We start from the raw sequence: 22,435 nt of genomic DNA, 5'->3' as shown, positions 1-22,435 counted from the left end.
GGCACAGGGAGGCTCTGAGGACAGCACAGCTGCGTCTAAGTGTTCCTGACACTTAGGGGGAGGATGGAATCAAGAGGCCTCTGGCCGTGCCCTCCACCACTGAGGCTGACACTTTTTGACAGCATTATAAGGGAAGACTACAACAGTGTCTTGAATATCTGTCTGGTTGGTTTGTTTTACCATATGCTATAATCCTGGATACCTGTAAATGCACTAGAGGAACTTATCCAGCTCTTTTTTCCCAGCACCTAAGATGGGCAATTTTTTTTTTTTTTTGGCCATGCCGCATGGCATGTGGGCTCTTAGTTCCTCGACCAGGGATGGAACCCGTGCCCCCTGCAGGGGAAGCGCAGAGTCCTAACCACTGGACCGCCAGGGACGTCCCAAGATGGGCAATTTTGTCCTCTTTCCAGATATCCAGGTGGAGGCCATCACTATTTTGCATACGTCAGCCACCATATGCGTTTTGCCGTGTGAATCAGAAGTTGAGCTAAACCTTGGTGCCAGTAAGGCTGGCTGCTCCCTCTGTGAGCAAATGCATCCAAGAACACACAAGCCTGTGTGCGCCCTTCAGGTGGGGCACTGACTCGAGTGGCCGAAGGGCCTGGCACGGTGGGGGGGGTCTTGGGGGACTGGTCAGACAGACAGCACGCTGAGCTGAGGCCGGGGGCCGGGAGCTGGGAGCATACCGTTGTTCCGCTCGTCAATGGGTGACCGGATGCTGCCTCCGTTTAAAATGCACATGGACACGTGGTTCCAGGACATCTCATCCGGGTGTCTCAGGTTGTTGTTAATCTGCAACAGTAGCATGAATTTACACTCGTTATTCTGGGTCCTCCTCCTTAGGGTCAGTGCCCAGAACTTGGTTAGCTGCACCGGGCAAATAAAGCTGCTGTTCTCCTGCTCCTGTGTGTGCCCAGAGCTTTCTCAAGTGTAATTCATCAGAACTAGTCTTATGCTCTGAGAAGCAAACCTCAGATACTGTGACCAGTCCCAGGTCAGACTCTTGAGTAGCCAGTAGCTCTGAGCCCCTCTCCTAAGACCCCTGCAACCCGCCAGGCCAGGGGCCCTTAGCAAAGCCAGCACTTGAAGTAGGAGGAAGGGGCTTCTGTGCAGACTGACCCACGGGGCTGCTCCCCCCAGGGCTCCTCCAGGGCAGGACCCACATTTGCTCCTGAGGGCGGAGCCCAGAGCCTTTCAACTCCAGACCTCAGGCCACAAAGGACCCTGGCATCCATGTCTAGGTCCCCAGCCAGTTCCCAAGTTGGCAATTTTGGATACAAGAGAGAGATGGGGGAGCCCCTGAAACGGGGGAGAGTCAGTTTCATTCTTCCTTTTCTTTTACAAAACATATGTTTAGTTACAAGAAATAAAACGAATTACATTCTCATTTGAAAAAATATGATGGTGGAAGAGGTGAGGGAGACACAGGGCCACAGGGCGGCTATGAGGGCAGCACAGCTGCAGTGTTCCTGATGCTTAGCAGGAGAAGGGGCTCATTCTCTCTTTGTTAGGTAAGCCCTGCTAGAGCCTGGGGTGTTTCCTTCCAGACCTGCCTCTGCACATTCACAACTCTGGCTTCTCGTTAGCTGCTTGTCTCGCACTGACCGTGCGATGCTGAGCCTCCAGCACTTGTCCCACCTTGGAAAGCGTGAGTGTCGTCATTTACTTGGCAGACATTTATTGAGTGTGGCTGCATCCTAGGTACCGGGCACCCGGCACCGAGCTGAGCCCAGACAAAGGAACGGCCTCTTGGGTGCCCCTGGGCATGGTGAGTCTCAGCTGGAGACCTCGGCTGGGCACGGCCCTCCCGGGGGGGCTGCCCGCAGATAGGTGGACAGAGGGGTGTTTTTGGTGCGGGAACTCGCTCCAACATGGGACTTATTATTCTTGTGATAACTGCCTTGCTTGTGAAGGTGGTTCACACAAGGCCGAGTTCTCTGGGGTCAAGAGGACAGATCAGTGAAACACACTCTGGCCTAAGTTAGGCCCAGGCAGATGTATTTAATTCTATGTCTACTTCTTGGGAGGAGCAGAGTTTGTGGATTCAGGTCATCTTACCAAAGGAAAGCAACGTCCAATATTCAGACACCTAAGATGAGCACCTTGAAATAAAGGCTTCTGTCCTTTTGTTTTTGGCGGCACTGCGCAGCATGCAGAACTCACCTGAACAGGGATCGAACCTGCACCCCCTGCAGCGGAAGCATGGAATCTTAACCACTGGACCGCCAGGGAAGTCCAAGGCTGCCGTTCTTGTAAAGCAATAAAGGTATGGCCCACTGGTCTGGTTCGGACACCTTCCCAAGGTACTCAGTGTGATTACACGCCAAGCTTTTGTCTGGGGACTAATTTCTAAAAGTCCTCAATTCTGTAACTGTCAGGTTGTCCGTCCTTGCATCCTCCCTCCCTAGGCACGGGCCCTGCTCTCCTGTGGACCACTCACCACAGCATCACAAATCAGGTTGCCCATGTTGCATTCTCGAAAGCGGCATGACTGAGTGGTGCCATCCAGATAGACAATTGTTTTCCCCAGTTCCTGGGTCGAGTAATTATCTAATTTTATCCTCCATTTGTTAATGTCTGCTTTTATGCTTGGATCTAGAAGAAAACAAACAAATCAGCCTGCAGTTAAAGCCTAAATGTTGGAGAAAGGCTCAAATGTCATTCAGCTCACCTGGCGTGAGTACAGTTCTTTACCGTATTTGTGTACATTTTGATTTTGACTGGGAAATTTCCTTAGGAACCTCTATTCCGTTTCCTGGGAGTAAGACCCAGCTTGGATCTTAAAGACGTGCCAAGTAAATCAGCATCAACTCGTCACATCTGATTGAGTGTCTGCTGGCTCAACGGGGAGGGCATTAGTGGTGGGGAGACAATGAGAGGCCCAAGGGCAGGTATAAAGGGTTGAGACGTCCGGCTACAGGGTCCCGGCCCCTCCCTCTGGCCGTCAGGAGCTCTGGCTCTCCAGGGCCCCTGGTCACCCGTCCTTCCCTGTCTGATCACGGTAAGCAGGAAGGGGCAGGCGAGAGAGAAGCACAGGAGGATGTTCATGTACACTGTATGAAATGCATGACATGAAATGTCTTTTCGTTTTGATTCCCAGATCAAAAAGTAAGAAAGACACACACGCATTTGAGGACCTGAAGCCCATGGAGACTGGGCCGCTTGCCCAGGTACACTGCTCCCTTTGCCCCAACAATCAGCTCTCCTCTGGACATGGGCCGAGAGTGGCTCTCCTGCGCCAGGATGAAGCTGGAAGAGACACGAGAGGCAGCGACACAGTGTCTGATGCTGAGAGGGCTTGGAGGAGCACATGGGGCTTTTGCAATTCGTGTGTGTTTTAAATCTCCTTATCCACGAAGAGGGTAGAGTAAACTCAAGGGAGAAAGAAGCTCGGGTCTTCAAAAACATTGTCCTGAAACATTAACCAAAAAATAAAAAGGAAAAAAAAAAGAAAAAAAAAATCCAGCCACCAATTGGTGGATCACTGCCCTGAATTTCACGTACCTTCCAGAATGCTGCTGTTGAGAAGGATGGGATTTCCATGTGAAGTGACGACGTTTCCTTTTTCATCAAACTCGACCTTCAGATAGCCTAGGTATTTGCCAAAAGCATAGGCCTGGACCACGGGAACCTGCCGTCCGTCATCGGACGTGACTATGAATGGGTACTGCCCCGCCGGCACCTCTTTGGAAGGTGGAGTGCCTGCAATGAAAGATCCAAAGTTAATCAAGTGGGCCCTTGTTCATGGACGGCCGGGAGCCTGCAGGCTGCCGGCCAGGTGACTGCGAATTCTGAACTGACGATTTGCCAGCTGCTGCTCTACACAGCTGGTCTTTCAGAGCCCAGCTCGGGCATCTGCCCGTTTCCGAATGCCCTTTTGGCACGTGAATCCTTCCATTCTCAACCCAGCAGCGGTTGCTAAGCTCTTGCTAAGTCCTGGGCACCGTGCCCGGTGCTACGTGGCATACAAAGATGCGACACTGCTAAGACAGTCCCACCTCCATCCTGACCCTGGCTCCAATCTCACCAGCCGGGTGAAGCAGCCAAACCACTTCACCTCACCGTGCTTCAGTTTCCCCATCTGTAAAATGGGCATAATAACGGGTTATTGCTGCCATCCTGGGCTTAGCAGTGCCAATTTCAAAGCCCTCGGGCAGCAGACTCTTGTGTCTACTGAGTCCTCCCTGGTGGCGGAGTCCTTCTGTGTGGGGGGAACGTGTCAGAGTCCCCGGTTTGGTGCTCTGGTGCTGTCGGGCCTCTGTGACGTGCAGAGGGGTGCTCCGGGCGAGGGTGGGGCGGGGGGACGGCGGGTGCACAGGCAGGCTGTGGACAGTGCCGACTCCTGAGGTCCAGTGTCTCACGGTGACCTCTAGAAAGTGTCCGCTCTTCACTGGGCCCAGAAAACCCCATACAATCATGCAAATCAACCGGTTCAAATCTTCGTGTTCACTTTAAGGACACTCGTGAAACTGCCAGGCCAAAAGCCACCAAGTATCTGAAGGATGTCACTTTACAGAAGCAATGTGTGCCATTCCATCATTCCAACGGTGGAGTTGGTAGGTGCGCCCAGGCCAAACAGTGGGGCCAGACGCAGGGTCGGTGGCCTCCAAAAGGTGCTGAATTGTTACTGCACACGCTCAAAACTGCAGAGAGTAATGCTGAGCTTAAGGGCTTAGATGCAGATTCTCTGGTCATGGAGCATGTTCAAGTGAACAAAGCCCCCAAGATGCGATGCAGGATTTATAGAGCTTGTGATCGGATCAACACAAGCTCTCCCTGCCACATTGAGATGATCCTTCGTGGAAAAGAACAGACTGTTACTAAACCAGAAGAGGAGGTTGCACAGAACAAAAAGATACCCCAGAAAAAAACTGAAGAAACAAAAACTTATTACCTGGGAATAAATGCCGCAAAAAAAAAAAAAAAAAAAGCAGAAGTAAAAAAAAAAAGGCAAAATAACAATTCCTATTTCACAGGAATCTTGAGAGGATTAAACATTTAAACTCTCTTCCTGGGACTTCCCTGGTGGTCCAGTTAAGACTCCGTGCTCCCAATGCAGAGGGCTCGGGTTTGATCCCTGGTCAAGGAACTAGATCCCACGTGCCACAACTAAGTGTTCGCATGTCACAACTGAAGATCCTGTATGCCGCAACTAAGACCCGGCACAGCCAAATTAAAACAAAACAAAACAAAACTCTCTTGCAGACTGCCTGGCACATAATAGATACTCAATAAATGTGTATTTCTTTTCCACATGAGGGAATGGCCACCTCTAGAAACCCTAGACACACACTCCAGAGCTTAGACTCTTTAGTGGAAGATCAGCAGAAATGACAAGAAATTAACACAACATTGTAAATCAACTATACTCAATAAAAAATAGAAATGACAAAAGGCCATCCTTAGGTTTTTTTTTTTTTTCATCCTTAGGTTTTGTTGCTGAGTTCTGTGTCCCCTCGGGTGCCTTGAGGAAGAGCCACATTCACCGGGGCGGCCGACTGACACACAGACCTCCCGCCCCAGCCAGACCGCAGACCTGCCGGGTTCTGCTGAGTTCTGTCTCAAAGGGGAGCCCTGGGGAGAGCCTGGGAGCCACTTATCTCAAAGGGGAGCCAGAGGCTGAGTCCCATCCCAGCACGGTCTCCCGGACACACGCCGTGTGAGGGTGGGAGCCCGGCACTCGGAGCATGAGCCCTGGGCTCTGATCACCTGGCACGTTTCAGTTCTACAACTGCACCCCTCCTATGGGTGCCCTGTACTTCCCATCTCACCTCCGGCGAGAGCGGGATCTCATCTGGGCTGTTCTGAGTCAGAGACTATAGAACAGATACCTTTGACCCACTACTATTTCTATCACCTCCCTCTGCACACCCACTACCAGCGCTTCCTATTAGATGTTCACTGAGAGCCCGGAGAACTTCAGTTTGTGTTGGTTCCTCATTGGACCCGTTATGAGAGTCAGCCAGGAGCCAGCCCCGGGCTAGATCTCATTTAATCCTCCAGGAATCCCACGAGGCAGCTCCTATTATTATCCCCACACTGTAGACCAGAAGACCAGTTGTCACAGGCATGCGTCCATGGTCACGCAGCTGGTATGTGAAGGAGGGCGGGTTGAAAAGCAGGGCTGTGAGACACCGGAGCTTATGTTCTCTCCACTGCCCAACACAGCCTACGACGTGCTGTTCTCAGAGAGCCTGCAAGAGACGGTTTCCAAAGGGCACTCACCAAAGCAGGTGCAAGCCCAGTGGCTGCACCTTTGTGCCCCAAGCTGTGTCTGGGCTTCCCTTTTCACTGAAGACATTATGCTGTACACCTGGGTTTATGAAAAACCCAGTCCTGCCTTGCTCCTGAGCCAAAAGCAGCCCCTTTAGCTCAGTAACCACAGAGCAGAAGTGCTGCAAATACCAACATTTCACCAGCAGGAAATATTCATAGCTGTGGCCAATCTTAATTTCCCATTGTCTTGCTTCCTCTGGATAAAGAAGAAAGCCTTGGAATTTTATTTCTACAAAAGCACAGACTTGAGATCCAGTGCAGGCCGTGTCCCATCTCCATTTGCACAGGCTTACGGGTGGCCGGCAGATGGTGGCGGTGACTGCCATAGATGGTCTGATGCATTGAAGAGTAGCATTCCGTTTTGTGGTGGTCCTTGGACAGACCTGGAGCCTGGCCTTTACTTCAGGGGACGGGGATGTGGCAGTCCCCTCACCTTCTCAGCTGGGCACGGTTAGGGAAGGTGGCTCATCCTCTGAGCCCAGAGAAGCCTGGCAACGTGCAGTTCCCATTATATCCACAAGGTGGCGCACAACACCTCGTCCAGGAGGAACAGGCCCTACATCTGTTTCAGAAAGGGGTCTGGCAGATTCCTGGAAACCCAAGAGAAGGGCAAGCCTGACTTCTTTAGCCTTTATTTTTTCTGCCTTCCATAAATATATCTGAGTTTAAACAGAACGTAAAAATTCGGAATCGAACTATGGGGTCAGATACCTCATCAGATCAGCTTGCTCTTTACAAATAGGAGCCACCAACCCCAGCTCCTGTAGCACAGGGGACTTTCTCCGGTGCTGAGTGGCCTTGATATGCCGTTTGTTAGAACAAAAGATGTGTCATCTTCATCTCAGATGGACTTAATCGGAGACAAGGAGGACGTTTCCCACGTGGCTGAGACAATAACCAGTTTAGTTTGGCTCCAGTCTGCGTTCCCCACAGCTGGGCCCTCTCTGCTTCCTGTGCACTTGGCAACCCCAGAAAACCACTGGCAGAGAAAGCAATCCAGGGCTTCAGAGTTCCCACAGCACTCTATTAAGCCACAGAGGCTCACGCCCCAGATCGTCTCTCCACACACAAGAGCCACATATCTGTCTTTAGAAACACAGCCTGTCCTCTTGGCAGGGGGAAAACTGTTTACCAGAACTCTATTCCAGCCTTTTGGCAAATCAGTCCTCTTGGAAGCAAGCCTTGGAGGAGCCAGGAGCTGTGGGGCTGACATTTAGAGCTGGTAACAGGGCATTCCCTAGAACAGCGAGGGTGTCTGAGGGAACGGAACAGCAGCCCCTCAGGAATGCGGGCGTTCCCAGCTTAGGCCCAGGCAAGCGCCTGCCCAGCTGATACGGAGCAGGGCCCTGTGGGACTCCTGGGCACAAGACTCCTTGCTCGGCACCTGGCAAACAAACGCTGTACTTTCCTTCACTACAACCTGGTGTCAGTGGACTGGCTTTTCTGCATGGCAGGTGAGCAGACCCACGTTCGCTTGGATAGCAACACTACAATTTTTGACGTGAGCATCATAGCCTATCAGACCCACACGATGTGGCCCAGCTTCATCTAGACCCTTCACCCTGCACTTCAGCAATCTTAGTTTCTCCCATTCCTAGACCACACCCGCCTCCATAGTCATGAATATAGAGTAAGACCTGGAACCAGAGGCCCACAGGCAAATTATTTACATCTTTTTGTTTCAGTTTATTCATCTGTAAAAGGAGAAAATAACAATACCTGCCTGAGAGGTTGTTTCGAGAATTAAAGAAGTTAAGCAGCACATGAAGCCTGACTCAGGTAAACGCCCAATAAAGGTTAGAGATAATTATTTACCAAGTTACCATCATCTCTAATGATTCCCCAGACGTGCTCAGGCGCTCCTATACCTGCTCTCCCAGCATTGTGGACTTCTTCCTTCACAGCATGCTTTGTAATTACATATGATTGATTTCTTTGCATACTTAAAAAAAAAATCTGATTGGCATCAGGATCCCTTTCAAGCCAGTAAGTTCCATGCGGGCAGAGGCTGCTGTGTCTCTGGGGCTGGCCCAGCATATAGTAGGTGGTCAATAAATGTTGAACGACTGATTTTAAGTGGTTTAGCCAACAGTTCTCCAGAGATAAGACAAGATTTACATGCCCTTCCTGTGGAGGAATCCATATGTCAAGGGGAGTCATGCCCCATCCCCCAACTCCCCTCCATTCAATTTCCTCAACTAATGAGCTGGGTGGGGCTCATAAAGCCGAACACCTGCTTGTCGAGAGAATGGGTTTTGGTGCCAGCTCCCTTTTAATCTTGTTTCACAACCTTGGGAGAGACTTTTAACTCCTGGGACCTAAATTTATTTCCTGTATTTGTAAAACAAGAGATTTGATAGTGTTTGACACCAAAAGTAGTTTAATTTTTTTTTTTTTTTAAGTTATGAGCATCTTTCACATGCAGGAAGTCTTGTGGCATTGCAAGCCATGAAGTAGGCTGGCCAAGATGCCCTTTTCCCCCCAGGTAGTCAGGCCAGCTGCTGTCAAAAGGTGTTCCGCAACCAGAGGGGTGAGTCACTGTCTCCTCAGCCATCTCTGTACCCGACCCTGATACACAGGCTGTCATGTCTCCTCCAGGGAACTCAAGGGGCCACTGACATTCTCCATATTGGGACTCTGTCCCTCTGTTTTGTACATGCTTCGATATACTGCCCACATTCTGGCTCTTGGACATTCAGTGATGACCGGAAGGTCTAACAGTGATGACGTATCTTCAAGTGGTACCCAGAGTGGGCACAAACTCTCATGAAGTCCAATCCGGGCTGTCTGCCTGTACCTGGTCCTGACTGGCTGGGGTAAATAAGAGACCCCGGCAGGGTGGGAATGGGTTCACACACATTCACTCACTCAACAAAACACCTCCAAGCTCCAACAAGTGCCCAGTGTGTGGGACTCCACTGTCCTGTGGAGCCAGGCCTGAGGGCTTCGCTTCATCTTTGTGAGGCCTGGAGAGGCCACTCACTGGGGAAAGTTTTCACTGGGAAAACTCTCCTCTCCTCTGCTGTCCATCACCCTCTTCTCTTCACGGAGGATCTAAGTCAGGGTGACTATCCTTCCAGACACCAGACTTCCCATTCGCTTTTTACATTTTAGAACAGGGTTTTATATAAAAATTAAAAACAAAATCATAACAATGCAGCCATCCCCTGGTTCCATCACTATGGCCTGTTAAAATGCAAAGTCCAAAGGAACGGGCTGGAGAGAGAGAGACTGATTTTCATGTTAACATGCTTTGTAGTTCCATTTGAAATTAAAAAGGAGGTCCACAGGACCATGAATTGATGTAAATAAACCTGATATTTTTTTTTACGGAAAATCAGCATTTAGCTGGACAGGGCATTCCAGAGTGGTTCTGTACCCTGGGAAATGCTAGGTGTTTGTATTCAGTGAGGGTCTGAACTGCTGATTTCCACAAAGCATTAGCTTCGGCCACAGTGGCGGGCAGTGGAGCACACGATGCACAATTCAAATAGGCTCATCTCAGAACCTGGAGGACTTCTGGTGGGGAAGCCCGAAGCTCTGCTTCCGCAACATGACAGACGATTTGGAAATTTCCTTACACGTGAGATGTCAAAACTGACAACCGTATGAGTTTCTAGGTTTGGGGGAAATTAATAAACTGAGGACAAGAGATCTGAGTGAGGCACAGCCAGGCTGCTTGGGACAAAGCACCGCACTCCCGGTTTCTTATCTTTTAAAGGTAAGAAGATACATTTGGTCATTTGTGTATTTAGCTCAGATTCTCAAATTGAGTATATGCCTCTCCTTTTTAAAAAATTTAACACACATATTTATAAGAATTCAAGTTGTGAAAGTAACCAGATCAGGCCCAAGATGGAGCCGCTCATGCTAAGATTCCCGTCAGCAAACCAGAACTCCACTGCGCTTCTGTGTGGCTCCCCCAGAACAGGCAGGCCCGGCGCTCCCAGCCCCGCAGGCCCATGCCGCACAGGCTCCAAGACCTCCCTGCGCTTCTGCGTGGCTCCCCCAGAACAGGCAGGCCCGGCGCTCCCAGCCCCGCAGGCCCATGCCGCACAGGCTCCAAGACCTCCCTGCGCTCCACAGAAGGGAAGTTAACCGTCAGCAATGCCCAGGGCAACTTCCTTGTTTCTGCTCCCTTTGGTCTCTAAGACCCTATGGCCTCCTACAGCTCTTCCGAGCCCCCTTTTCTCTGCCACATGGGATGCTGCTCCGCCCATGAATTGCCAAATAAAAGCCTACTGATCAGTAAATTGTCTGTGGAAAATTTTCTTTTCATAAACTTTAGGATTAATGGTTCAGTTTCTAGGGTTTAGAGAGGTTAAAAAATTTTTCTTTTTTATCAAAGTAAAACTAGCATGGCATATTTGGCAAATGGAGAAGAAAAATTTAATTACAGTCCCACCCCGCCATGGCAATAACCAATATAATTTCTGTGAATTAAAAAATATATATATATATGTATGAAGAGAACAGACTTGTGGTGGCCAAGGGGGAGGGAGGGTGTGTGAGGGAAGGATTGGGAGTTTGGGGTTAGCAGATGCAAACTAGTATATATAGAATGGATAAGCAACAAGGTCCTACTGTAGAGCACAGGGAACTATATTCAATATCTTGTGATACACCAAAATGGAAAAGAATATAAAAAAGAGTGTGTATACATGTATAACTAAACCGCTTTGCTGTACAGCAGAAATTAACACAACATTGTAAATCAAGTATACTTCAATTAAAAAAATATATGTAGGGCTTCCCTAGTGGCACAGTAGTTAAGAATCTGCCTGCCGATGCAGGGGACACGGGTTCGAGCCCTGGTCTGGGAAGATCCCACATGCCGCGGAGCAACTAGGCCCGTGTGCCACAACTACTGAGCCTGCGCTCTAGAGCCCGTGAGCCACAACTACTGAGCCCACATGCCACAGCTACTGAAGCCCGAGCACCTAGAGCCCGTGCTCCGCAACGAGAAGCCACCGCAATGAGAAGCCTGTGCACCGCAACGAAGAGTAGCCCCCGCTCGCTGCAACTAAAGAAAGCCCGCGCACGGCAACAAAGACCCAACGCAGCCATAAATAAATAAACAAAAACAAACAAATAATAAATAAAATACGTATGCACGGATAGCAAAGGGGGAAATGGGTGGCAGAATCCGTTATAGGGAAAACATCATTTTCTGTCTAGTAAACACCTGTGAGAGGACCAGGGTCCGCCAGGCTTCCCTAATGACGGTCTTGCATCCTCGTTCCTCTCCTCCTCCCCAGGGGGAGGTGAGGCAGACCTGCCTGGAAGGATGGGTCCCTGACAATGATGGGGATGGTGGAGCAGGGGTGTGCACAAAGAGCTTAATTTTTTGCATAAAAATAGTGGGAGAAAACTTGAGTTTCAGGGGTAGCCTTGGATCAAGGGGGTGAGTGAGGACAGGAGTAACAAGAGGAGAACCGGAATGGGAGGAGGGCGGGCTGCGGAAGAAAGCCAGAAAGCCAGCCAGCGAGGCACGCCCTGGGGTGGCAGAGACTTGGAAGGCAGAGTCATCCCAGGCTGCACAGCGGTGGGTCCCCTGCTGTGCGTAGCCGACTTGGAGGGAAGTTACCTCATGTGGATGGAATTCAGGGAGATCAAGAAGAAAGGGCACTCTTCCATATTTGAGTCTCTGCTGCATGGACAAGAAGAATGGTTTGAAAGAGGCAAGAACAGGGGGGACACAAGTAAGAATCAGGACCTAGGGGATCAGGAAAAATAGAGGCTCCCCAAGGAATGATCAGATTTTGGGGGGGGTGAGAAGAGCTCCAGTGTTTCCCGAGTTTTGTAAGATAAAGAGTCTTTTTATTTATTCAAGAGAGGAGTGACCTCATAAATTAGTTTGGAGTTCTGTCAAGTGACTACAGTCTGGGTAATAAATGTTTGTATAGTTGTAAAAGAAAAAAAATTGTTGGGGCTTCCCTGGTGGCACAGTGGTTCAGAGTCCGCCTGCCGATGCAGGGGACACGGGTTCGTGCCCCGGTCTGGGAGGGTCCCGCGTGCCGCAGAGCGGCTGGGCCCGTGAGCCATGGCCGCTGAGCCTGCGCGTCCAGAGCCTGTGCTCCGCAACAGGAGAGGCCACAACGGTGAGAGGCCCGCGTACGGCAAAAAAAAAAAAAAAAAAAAATGTATCTTCCTCTTTTTCATTTAAAATGAAATTGTATACATTTTCCCATGTTGCAGAATATTGGAGAACTGACATATTTTTCTTGGACCCACTACGTTCTGTTCCTATACCACCTCATTTAATCCCTACGACATTCTCTGAGGTAGTCGTATCACTGTAGCGGTTTTTTAAAATAAAAAGCTGAAGCTCAGAGTGGTTAAGTAACATGTCTGAGGTCGGACAGCCAGTAGTGACCAACCCCGGGGGGAGACTGTGGCCGTCAGAGTCCAAAGCCCTCTCCATGACCCCGTGCTGCTTGTCACAGTGAGGCTGGAAAAATGAGGTCCTTGAAGACCATCAAGGGGCAAACTTAGGGCAACACGAATGGCAGCCCCGGGAAGAGATCTGCCCTGTGGCAGGAGCAGGCTTTGGATTTCACAATATGTAGTCGGTCATCAGCTTGCCTGACAACTCAACCCTGCCAAAGGATGTGACCCTGTTTTACAGATCATTTGGGGTTTGGCTCACCCCACTTCGCCCTGGAAAGCGGTTTCATGAGACGTAACTAAAACCGATCAGTGTTATGTGGCTGCAAAAATCGTTAACCAGAAGGCTTTGGCTTTGCTCCGTGAAGGAAGCTGGTGCTGGTGCTGGGCTATGGCTGGAAGCTGACCGAGGGGTCCTGAGTAGTGACCCCTGGGACAAGTGAGTCCCGGTGCCACCAAGGACATCATCTTTGAAGTTACCGGCCACACCTCTGTCCTCTGGCTCATTCTCCCGGCTCACTCAATAAACCCACACATCAGCAATCCTACGGATGCCCAAAGGAAGCGGTTCTTTGTTGGAGAGTGTTTCCCTGTCCTGTGGATGTAGTAAATAATAAGACCACTTTCTTGTTCTAAAAGACAAGATTATCTCAACTACAAGAGTGAAAATCAATGGCGAGATGAACAATGATTGCAAACCACAACCAAGGCTTTTGTCCTCGCTCGCTTATTCTAACAAAGCAGGGATGGCTCCGCCCCTGCACTTGGAGTACCCGGCCGCCTGCTGCCGTGTGAAGAACAAACGCTAAGGTTTCCTGGTTTTATTTATACTTAAACTGTGAACTCCATTTGTTTTGAGAACAAAATCCGGTGGTTGTTAAAATCACTTATGTTCTCTAAGTCAATGAAAAGGCTTGAATTTCATTTTCAAGAAACGTGTGCCAAAATCCAGAAGCAATACAAATGAGGTACTTAATACAAAAAGCTGTTCAAATAAAGAAATCTTACTTAAAAAATAAATTTTTTTTTTTTTTGGCCACGCCATGCATCATGTGAGATCTCAGTTCCCTGACTAGGGATCAAACCCATGCCTCCAGCAGTGGAAGCAGGAAGCCCTAACCACTGGACCACCAGGGAAGTCCCAAAAGAGCTTACTTTTTTTTTTTTTTTTTTTTTTGCGGTACGTGGGCCTCTCACTGCTGTGGCCTCTCCCGTTGCGGAGCACAGGCTCCGGACGCACAGGCTCAGTGGCCACGGCTCACGGGCCCAGCTGCTCCACGGCATGTGGGATCCTCCCAGACCGGGGCAGGAACCCGTGTCCCCTGCATCGGCAGGCAGACTCTCAACCTCTGCGCCACCAGGGAAGCCCAAGAGCTTACTTTTAAAGGAGCTACATCTGTCGGCATTCACTCAACAATCCTGGGCACCCACCTTCTGGGTGTCAGCCAGAGACGTGGGGTGAGTCTGTAATGGATGCTCCCAGGCTAAGGAGGAGAAGTAACACCTGCTGGGCTGGGAGGGGAGGAGGGTTCACCAGACCGAGGTTTCCGTGAGGCTGCAGGCCGCTTCGCAGAGGAATAAGGGTGAGAGAGCCTTAAGGAGAGGAGGGAGGTGGGCAGTGGGGCTGTGGGCATGCCGCAATTCAGGATGATGACCAGGTCTCAGCCTGTGGTCCCAGAAGTGAGGTTGCTGAAAAGGAGGCGACAGTCACGAGTTGATAGGATCAAGGGACTCTGAACTTGGGTATTGGCTCCACCATCCATATAGACACTCAGCCAGGATGCAGGCAGGAGCTGGAGTGCAGAGGAAAACAGGACGTTGGGTGCTAAATTCTTGGTGACACTGGGGAGGGGCTTAGGTGACAGTGATAACGGGGGGGGGGAGACAGGGTAACCAGGAGGTGTGGGCCTCAAAGGAGCTGTAGATATAAAGAAAATCACTGCAGTAACCTAAGGAAGTTACAGAGTATTCTACCAAGAAATGTTTTACTTCCCCAAATTCCCGCAAGTAAGCAGTCAGGCTCTTGGCATGGATGCCTTTCTAGGGAGCAGGGTGTTTGAATAGAAGGGATCATAGACGTCACGCTTGTAACTCCTTAACTGTGCAGATGGAGGAAAGGACGGACATCTACACTCACCAAGGCCACAGCAAACTGATGGGCTTGCATGATCCAAAATCCAGTTAAAAAAAGCGGGAGACAAACAGAGCGACGGCATCTCAGGAGCCTGTCTGCCTTCAAGGGTCACATGCAGAGGAGAGTCCCCTGGCACACCTGCCACATCTTCCAACCTGCACACACTTTAACTACTTTTTTGTCCAAAGGCAACAGCATGGACCAGTTCCTTAACTCTAGGATTTAAATCCTTTAGAAGTCTGCATTCTAGCCCTCATCCTCGCAGCTCTGACATTTTGCAAGCCTGGACGTGGAAGTCCTCTCCTCTTCATCCCAACGTGAGAACGGTCAGGCAATACCAGGGTTGTCTGGTCTGCATGTGCACGGCGGCTGTAATCCAGAGAACCTGCATGCAGGGGCTTCACTATTTGGAGGGGAACCGTCCATGTCCTATTTTGGTCGTGCCCCACTTAAAGCTGAGGTTTTAAAAATATGGACTGGTGACAAGACAATGAATCTTATTTAACAGGTAGTCACCAGCATTTAAAAAAATTAAATAACAGAATAGAAAATATCAGGTGCAATCCCGAAACTTTGTGAAATTCTCTTTCAGGTGAGTGTGTTTGTGTGTGTTGGGTCCTGTGTGTGCGCTGAAATGGTTCTCAGCAAGATTTAAAATTCCAAAAGATGTATTATTTTAACCCTAATTTGATTAACCAATCATATTTAACTTTAAGCTAATTCCAAAGGCAATTCAGCGGAGGGTTGTTTTTTGTTGTTGCTTTGTTTTTCGAGGCTGGGAAAATTTATTTAAACAAGCAAGTATGCCTCATCCTCTACTGTGTCCTGGAATTACCTTTCATTGTTAAGTTCATTCCTCACAATGATGAATATCCAAATTGAATATTTTCATGAGAACAAGTTTAATCTTGGTAAGAAATCATGAAATGTGAGATAAATGACAAAGACTCTACAGGCAGTTTTTTCCAGAGACTGTAATTATCTACCTTAAGGTTTATGGATAAGCAAATTGTAACTTTTATCCTCAAATCTTTCTTTCATCCAGTCATTGATCATTCACTAAATTCATCTCCTTACCAAAAGGCACATTCTCTTTTGCAGGATTTCATTGAAGCATCGTCACTGACATTCTGAAGCGAAGCTAACAGGTTCAGAGAGGGTGACTACTCAAGGTCCTTCAAGTGAAACAGGAATAAGGACTTCTGACCCAATACTGTGTTTCTTTCTTTCCTTTTTTTAAAAAATAATTTGTGTCTCTTTTTCTCATTATAAAAGCAACATGCATTCATCATTTGAAAACACTCAAAGGTGCTAAGAAGAAATTAAAAATTACCCATACTCTCTTCTTAGTGAGAACTTTTAACAGGTTTGGACATTTCTTACTGCTTTGGGTTTTTTTTGTTTTTTTTTTTGTGGTACGCAGCCCTCTCACTGTTGCGGCCTCTCCCGTTGCGGAGCACAGGCTCCGGACGTGCAGGCTCAGCGGCCATGGCTCACTGGCCCAGCCGCTCCACGGCATGTGGGATCTTCCCGGACCGGGGCACGAACCCACGTCCCCTGCATCGGCAGGTGGACTCTCAACCACTGCACCACCAGGGAAGCCCTGTTTTGGGTATTTTTAATTGCTGCTTTTATAAAAATAGGATTGCCTGAGATAGCTCACATAGAGACGGGCGAAGCAGCAACCTCTCCAAGGGGAGGGTTGTTCCCCATCGAAGTCGTCCTTCCCAGAGCTGATAGAAGCCAGTTCCAGCAGGCTCTCCTGCTCGTCTTCCTTTTCTTGAAAATACTTTAAAGCCCCATGAAGCAGTGGTTGGGGCAGGGAGAGGGCATGGTGGGAAAGACTCACTGAGCCAGACCCAAAAGTTTTGCGACAGTATATGTTCAAATGGGAAAAAAAAGAGTTAGACTTTTCCTAACTAAAACTACCTGATACCAAGGGGAGAGAGAGAGAGAGAGAGAGAGAGAGACATGTGGAAGGAATGGAGGGAAGACGGGAAGGAAGGAAGAAAAGAGAGAGGGAAGGGAAAGAGGGAGAGGAGGAGGGAGGGATGGAGAGAGGGGAAGGGAGAGGAGGGGGGAAGAAATCGAGGGAGGAGAGAGTGCTTGCAAGAGCACGGGGGCCTGTGGCTTCTAGGGCACCACAGTCCTGGGATGCTGCATGGTTAGGGCTTGAGCCCAGAGTTCCAGCTTCTGCCACCTGTGAACCTACCAATCAAGTCCTGTCACCTTGAGCTGTGAAGGCCTTATTTACATTACGTTGTTTATGCTTAAAATTTTTATATGCATGTTGCTTTTTGATGTACAATGACTTTTAGTTGGGCCTCAGTAACCTTTTATATATTTGAATGTGTATGTTATATATATTTATAATTTACATAAGTGAATGGAATTGACATACTCATGAAACCAATAAATTACTCTTAGTAAATGTCTCTTTGCATGGAGGCAACCAAAATGTCCATCAACAGATGAATGGATAAAGAAGATGTAGTACATATACACATTGGAATACTATTCAGCCATCAAAAAGGATGAAATAATGCCAATTGCAGCACCATGGATGGACCTAGAGATTATCATACTAAGTGAAGCAAGTCAGACAGAGAAAGACAAATACCATATGACATCACTCATATGTGGAATCTAACTTAAAATGACATAAATGAACTTTACAAAACAGAAATAGACTCACAGACATGGAAAACAAACTTATGGTTACCAAAGAGGAAAGCAGGGGACGGACAAATTCGGAGTTTGGGATTAACATACACATTACTATGTATAAAACAGATAACCAACAAGGACCTACTGAATAGCACAGGGAGCTCTACTCAATACTCTGTAATAACCTATAATGGAAAAGAATCTGAAAAAAGAATGTACATATATATGTATAACCGAATCACTTTGCTGTAAACCTGAAACTAACACAACATTGTAAATCAACTATCTTTCAATAAAATGTTTTTAAAAAGTCTCTTTGAGTAAGATTTATACATGTTACCACTCAGTGTGCACCACCTATGTACATTATTACATGTATATATTATACTATAGATGTAACGTATATTATCTAGCCCTCCCGCTGCCATTACCTGTGTAAAGAAACGTGTTGGAATGTCCTCCCACCACTACGTCCACGCCCTTCACTTTCTGAGCGATGAGTTTATCCATTTCAAAACCAGAATGTCCCAGTGCAATAATTTTGTTCACATTTAGAGTTTTCAGCTTATCTACTTCAGGTTGCAATGCAGTGATTTCATCTTCGAATACTAAATTCGTTCCTAAGGAAGAAAATAAATATGGACATTTATTGACAACAATTTTTATTATATTGCTTATTATACAAGCATACCAAATGAAAACACCTTAATCTCCTAAAGCTCTTAAATTACTAAGACCAAAACTTATTTATAAATTCAGTATAAAACCTCTACAAGGCCAATAAAAATTCACATCAATATGCTCAGTTGCATTCGCTTAATGCTGCACCGGTTTAAGGTTGTGGATGATATTATGTTACTCAAATTCCAACAGTGAGGAGGCTTCAGATTTGGAATCTCTCTATTTTTTTACATCTATTTGTATATTTAGACTTCCATCAGGCCAGTGCTGAGCGTGGCTGAGCACATAAGCATGATGGGCTGTATCTATGCCAAGTCACTATGCTGCACACCTTAAACCCATACAGGTGCTGGATGTCAATCATATCTCAATAAAACTGAAAAAAACCAACCAGATTAGCTACTCTATGGCTTTGTTTGCAAGTTCAACATAATCAGTCTTCACACTTGAAACTGTCAGCAACTAGCCCTTGAATGCCAATCGTATGACACCGTTGACAACTCTGTCTTGTTCACTGGCTAAGGTCAGCATTAGAGCAACACGGAGCTCTGATCAGATTGCAGCGGGCGGCGAGTGGGGGGGTGTCCCATCCAAGGACTGCTGGCCCTGGGAGCGTGCGCATCCTTCCCTGGAGGCTCGCCCCGCACGCAGTGGGAGCGGAAGCTTGACCGCTGGTGCAGCTGGTGAGTATGGGTGTGACTCCCCAGCTGGGCGCTCTGTGTGTCGCAGGCACGTGCTACCCCTGTGGCCAAACCCCAGCGCAGCTTGAGGGCTTATGGCTCTGACTGGCACACAGGTGACTGCAAACACAGACACGCTGCCCTGAAGTCACATCCAGCCACCTGTGACTCGGGATCCTCTAGAGGATCCAGATTCCCTTATGCAAGTATCTCAGAACCATCTCTCAAATGAAAATGCTGAAACATGAATCAGTCTCGTAATGCTCTTTCGAAACCCAGGAGTCTGCCATCTCCAGTGTGAAAAGTATTCAACTCTCTAAGGAGCTACAGGACTGTTAAACTCATCCCTTGTGATGCCGTGGGGTTTGGGGGTCTCCGTGTGCTCCAGTGGGGAACTCTGGAGTCTCTCGAATCAGTCAAGCCAACACGTGCCAGTGAGCACATAAAATAAACAGCATGGCTGATGGCAAAGCCGGGGGCATTCCAGACGGATGGCCTGAAAATGAGTGGCGCACAGATGTGGGGTGGGACCCGCAGTGCTGTAAGTAACTCACAGGCAACATTTAAAAATCAAGAGGTGATGTCTGCAGGGCAGAAATAGAGACACAGACGTAGAGAACAAACGTATGAACACCAAAGGGGGAAAGGGATGGTGGGATGAATGGGGAGATTGGGATTGATATATATACACTAACATGCATAAAACAGATAACTAATGAGAACCTGCTGTATAGCACAGGGAGCTCTACTTAATGCTCTGTGGTGACCTAAACGGGAAGGAAATCCAAGAAAGAGGGGATATATGTATACATAGAGCTGATTCATTTTGTTGTACAGCAGAAACTAACACAACATTGTAAAGCAACTATACTCCAATTAAAAAAAAAAAAAGAAATCATCTATCCAATCCTACTTTACTTTTGAAAAGTAAATAAATATTGATTTGTTTCAAAAAAAATCAAGAGGTGTAACAGCTTGGCCACCATTGTCTGCCATGAGGCCATCAAGAATAATATGCTTCTTGCCAGTCACCCCCAGAAGCTCAGGGCTCCCAGGTCACCCCCAGTGCCATGTCACCATCTCTGTGAGCTGCTCATTGAGTCTCTCCTTAAAACGACAAGGTGAGCTCACCCCTATGCCCCACTTGCCACCCCGTCTCCTGTTTAATTTCTCTCTATATCATTTATCACCTTCTGGCACCAAACATTTTCCTTATTTATTTCTTCTCCCACTGAACGTGAAGCTCCAGTGGGCAGGGCTTTTTTGGGGGTCAGTATCTCTGATGCCTAGAACAGTGCCTGGCACAGAGGCAAGCTCTCAGGGGAATGAATCAATGAATAGCTGAAGAAATGTTTGCTGAGACTTTCAGACAACGCTACCGTCCTCTACTTCAGTGTGGCTGGCAAGAAGAAAGAAAAAAGTTGAGAGAAAGGCCTCTGAGGACAAAGGAATGTGTTCTCCTAACACATCAGAAACCTCACAGGATCGGTCATCTCACATACAGAAAGCATGGGATATATTTCAGTATATCATGAGGGGAGTGAGAGGAAGTCCATTATCTAGCTAAAATAAATTAAACGTGCTAGAAATACAAATTATACTTGTGGGTCACCAGCACGGGAGGAATGAGGCTGGATTTGGGGTCAGAGGTCTGTAGGGGGAGCCGGGCTGCTGGGACTGTGGTCTTGGGAGAAGCAAGTGTCTTTCTCCACCCCTGCCCAGCTCCTGCCCTGGCCCCTGCATGGTGCAGCCTTTCTCTCCTGAGAGCTGCTGGAAAGAGCATGGCCCCTTCGGAGCCCCTGTCTGTTGTAACCTGGTAAAGAACTAAGATGGGGTGCTGTCAGAGTCCCAGACAGGGTGGTCTGAGATCTGGAGCCCTTTGTCTCTCCACCACCCCACTCCCCTTCTATCTTTTTACTGGAGACTATTTAAAAAAAATTTTTTTTAAGTCTTTATTGAATTTGTTACCATACTGCTTCGGTTTTATGTCTTGGTTTTTTGGCTGCGAGGCATGTGGGATCTTAACTCCCCGATCAGGGATCGAACCCGCACCCCCTGCATTGGAAGGCAAAGCCTTAACCAGTGGACCGCCAGGGAAGTCCCTTTCTTGGTGACTATTAAAGGAGGAGTAATGCTTTTCTCCAAATCATGCTGAACTCCTCAGCCTGACCATCCAGTCCTCACACCCCCTTTCTAGCTTTCTCTGCTTAGAACCCATGTTCCAGAAAACTGAACACCCAGCCACTTTGGGACTGTGGTCCCACACCTGCCTGCTCTCACTAGTCCATTCCAGCAACTTTCACTGGGAACCTCCCCTGTGCTGACACCCAGCAGGTCCCTGTCCTCAGGAGCTTGCGTCCTATCACGTGACTCTGACCTCACTCCTGGAATGCCTTTTGCCCCAGTTGCTTCGCACACCCTGGAGAGGCCAAGCAAGGTCTTCATCGTGTCTACCTCACCCCCAAGCCGGCCATCACGTCCTTCGCTCACCGGAACCCCTCCCTCTCCCTCCCTGACTTTGTTTATGACTCTTCTATGGCGTTAATTACATGCCGCCTTAAATGAACTCAAAACCCCCTGGGTGGAACAGACATTATGGAGACACATAATTTTTCAGTTATTCAACACGTCCACATCTTTAGCCCAAGATCCTCAGCTGGTCACTCTACTGGGTTCCAGATTTTCACTGAGAGGAGACCCAGCTCTGTCCTCAGGCTGTTCCAGTCATGCAGGAAGCCCAGAGCGAGGACAAATGTGATGAGGGGGAGGCGTTTTCTGGGGATGACGGGGACCCCACAGAAGTGTCCCACCCGAGGGCGCCCTGCGGCAACCGGGCCACATTACTCCAGCCCTACCCATGTCGGTGATTGGTTCACTCTGTAATCGCCACCCTGGCCTCTTGGCAGGAAAGCCCCAGGTGGTTCAGAGGCAGCATCCCCTGAGCCCCGGGGAAGGTCTGATCAGCCCGCACAGCGATGTCTGCAGGGGTGGTGAGAGGAAGAGGTCAGGCCGGGTGGTGGAGAGCAGCCCGAGACTGTACTCCAGGTCCCTCGGGTGGGACCACATCCCTCTGAGGCAGAAGAGCACTCCTAAGACACTTCAAAAGCCAGTGCCTCAGCAGAAGCTAGCACACCAGTGTAAAGCAATTACACTCCAATAAAGATATTAAAAGAAAAAAAGCCAGTGACTCATCACGTCCGTGGCTGTCCTCTGTGGCTTCACAACGACCTCAGCAACAGCCGGTGACCGTGTGCAAAGGCTTGGTCACCGTGGGATAGACGTCCACCTGCCGCCTGGGGTGCCTGACAAGCCCCAGGTCCCCAGCCGTGGAAAGCGGCCCAGCCCCGCCTCCAAGCCCTGCAGGACCCTCTGGGCCCCGGAGCCCGCTCAAGGCCAACCGTTGACCTTTTCATTGTTTCCGACGGTATTTTAAACAGCAGCAACAAACACGTGACTTTTCTAATCGTTAATTAGATGTCCTTTATCAGTTCATTCTTAACGAAAACCCTTACTTCCCTGTTTTCTTCAAATGCGGACAGAACACTGATTTGGATAATTTAGAAAAAAACATCTTTTTGTTTTTACTGCCAAAGTGCTCCTCTAAAAG

General features: G+C 48.6%; 1 protein-coding gene and 1 long non-coding RNA gene across 6 annotated transcripts in view; one reads left to right on the top strand and one right to left on the bottom strand.

Moving 5' to 3' along the window:
• Nucleotides 1–22,435, bottom strand: part of NT5E (5'-nucleotidase ecto) — a 45,225-nt gene that overhangs the window by 6,790 nt on the left and 16,000 nt on the right. For all 5 annotated transcript variants that reach the window (XM_022552097.3, XM_089921813.1, XM_089921811.1 and 2 more), the window contains exons 3-6: nucleotides 17,899–18,087; nucleotides 3,508–3,705; nucleotides 2,444–2,598; nucleotides 690–795 (exon numbers count right to left, since the gene is read on the bottom strand). In XM_022552097.3, coding sequence (XP_022407805.1) covers nucleotides 690–795; nucleotides 2,444–2,598; nucleotides 3,508–3,705; nucleotides 17,899–18,087 — 648 coding nt within the window. The remainder of the gene's footprint in view (nucleotides 1–689; nucleotides 796–2,443; nucleotides 2,599–3,507; nucleotides 3,706–17,898; nucleotides 18,088–22,435) is intronic.
• Nucleotides 757–4,933, top strand: LOC115802033 (uncharacterized). The gene is made up of 2 exons (XR_016395147.1): nucleotides 757–2,679; nucleotides 3,104–4,933. It is a non-coding gene; the product is annotated as an uncharacterized LOC115802033 (long non-coding RNA).

Source organism: Delphinapterus leucas, chromosome 12, assembly GCF_059928025.1.
Source record: "Delphinapterus leucas isolate spDelLeu-1000000601 "Yukka" chromosome 12, BTC_Dleu_Yukka2, whole genome shotgun sequence".
Lineage (NCBI taxonomy): Eukaryota > Metazoa > Chordata > Mammalia > Artiodactyla > Monodontidae > Delphinapterus > Delphinapterus leucas.
This window is presented reverse-complemented; position numbering and strand designations above follow the sequence as displayed.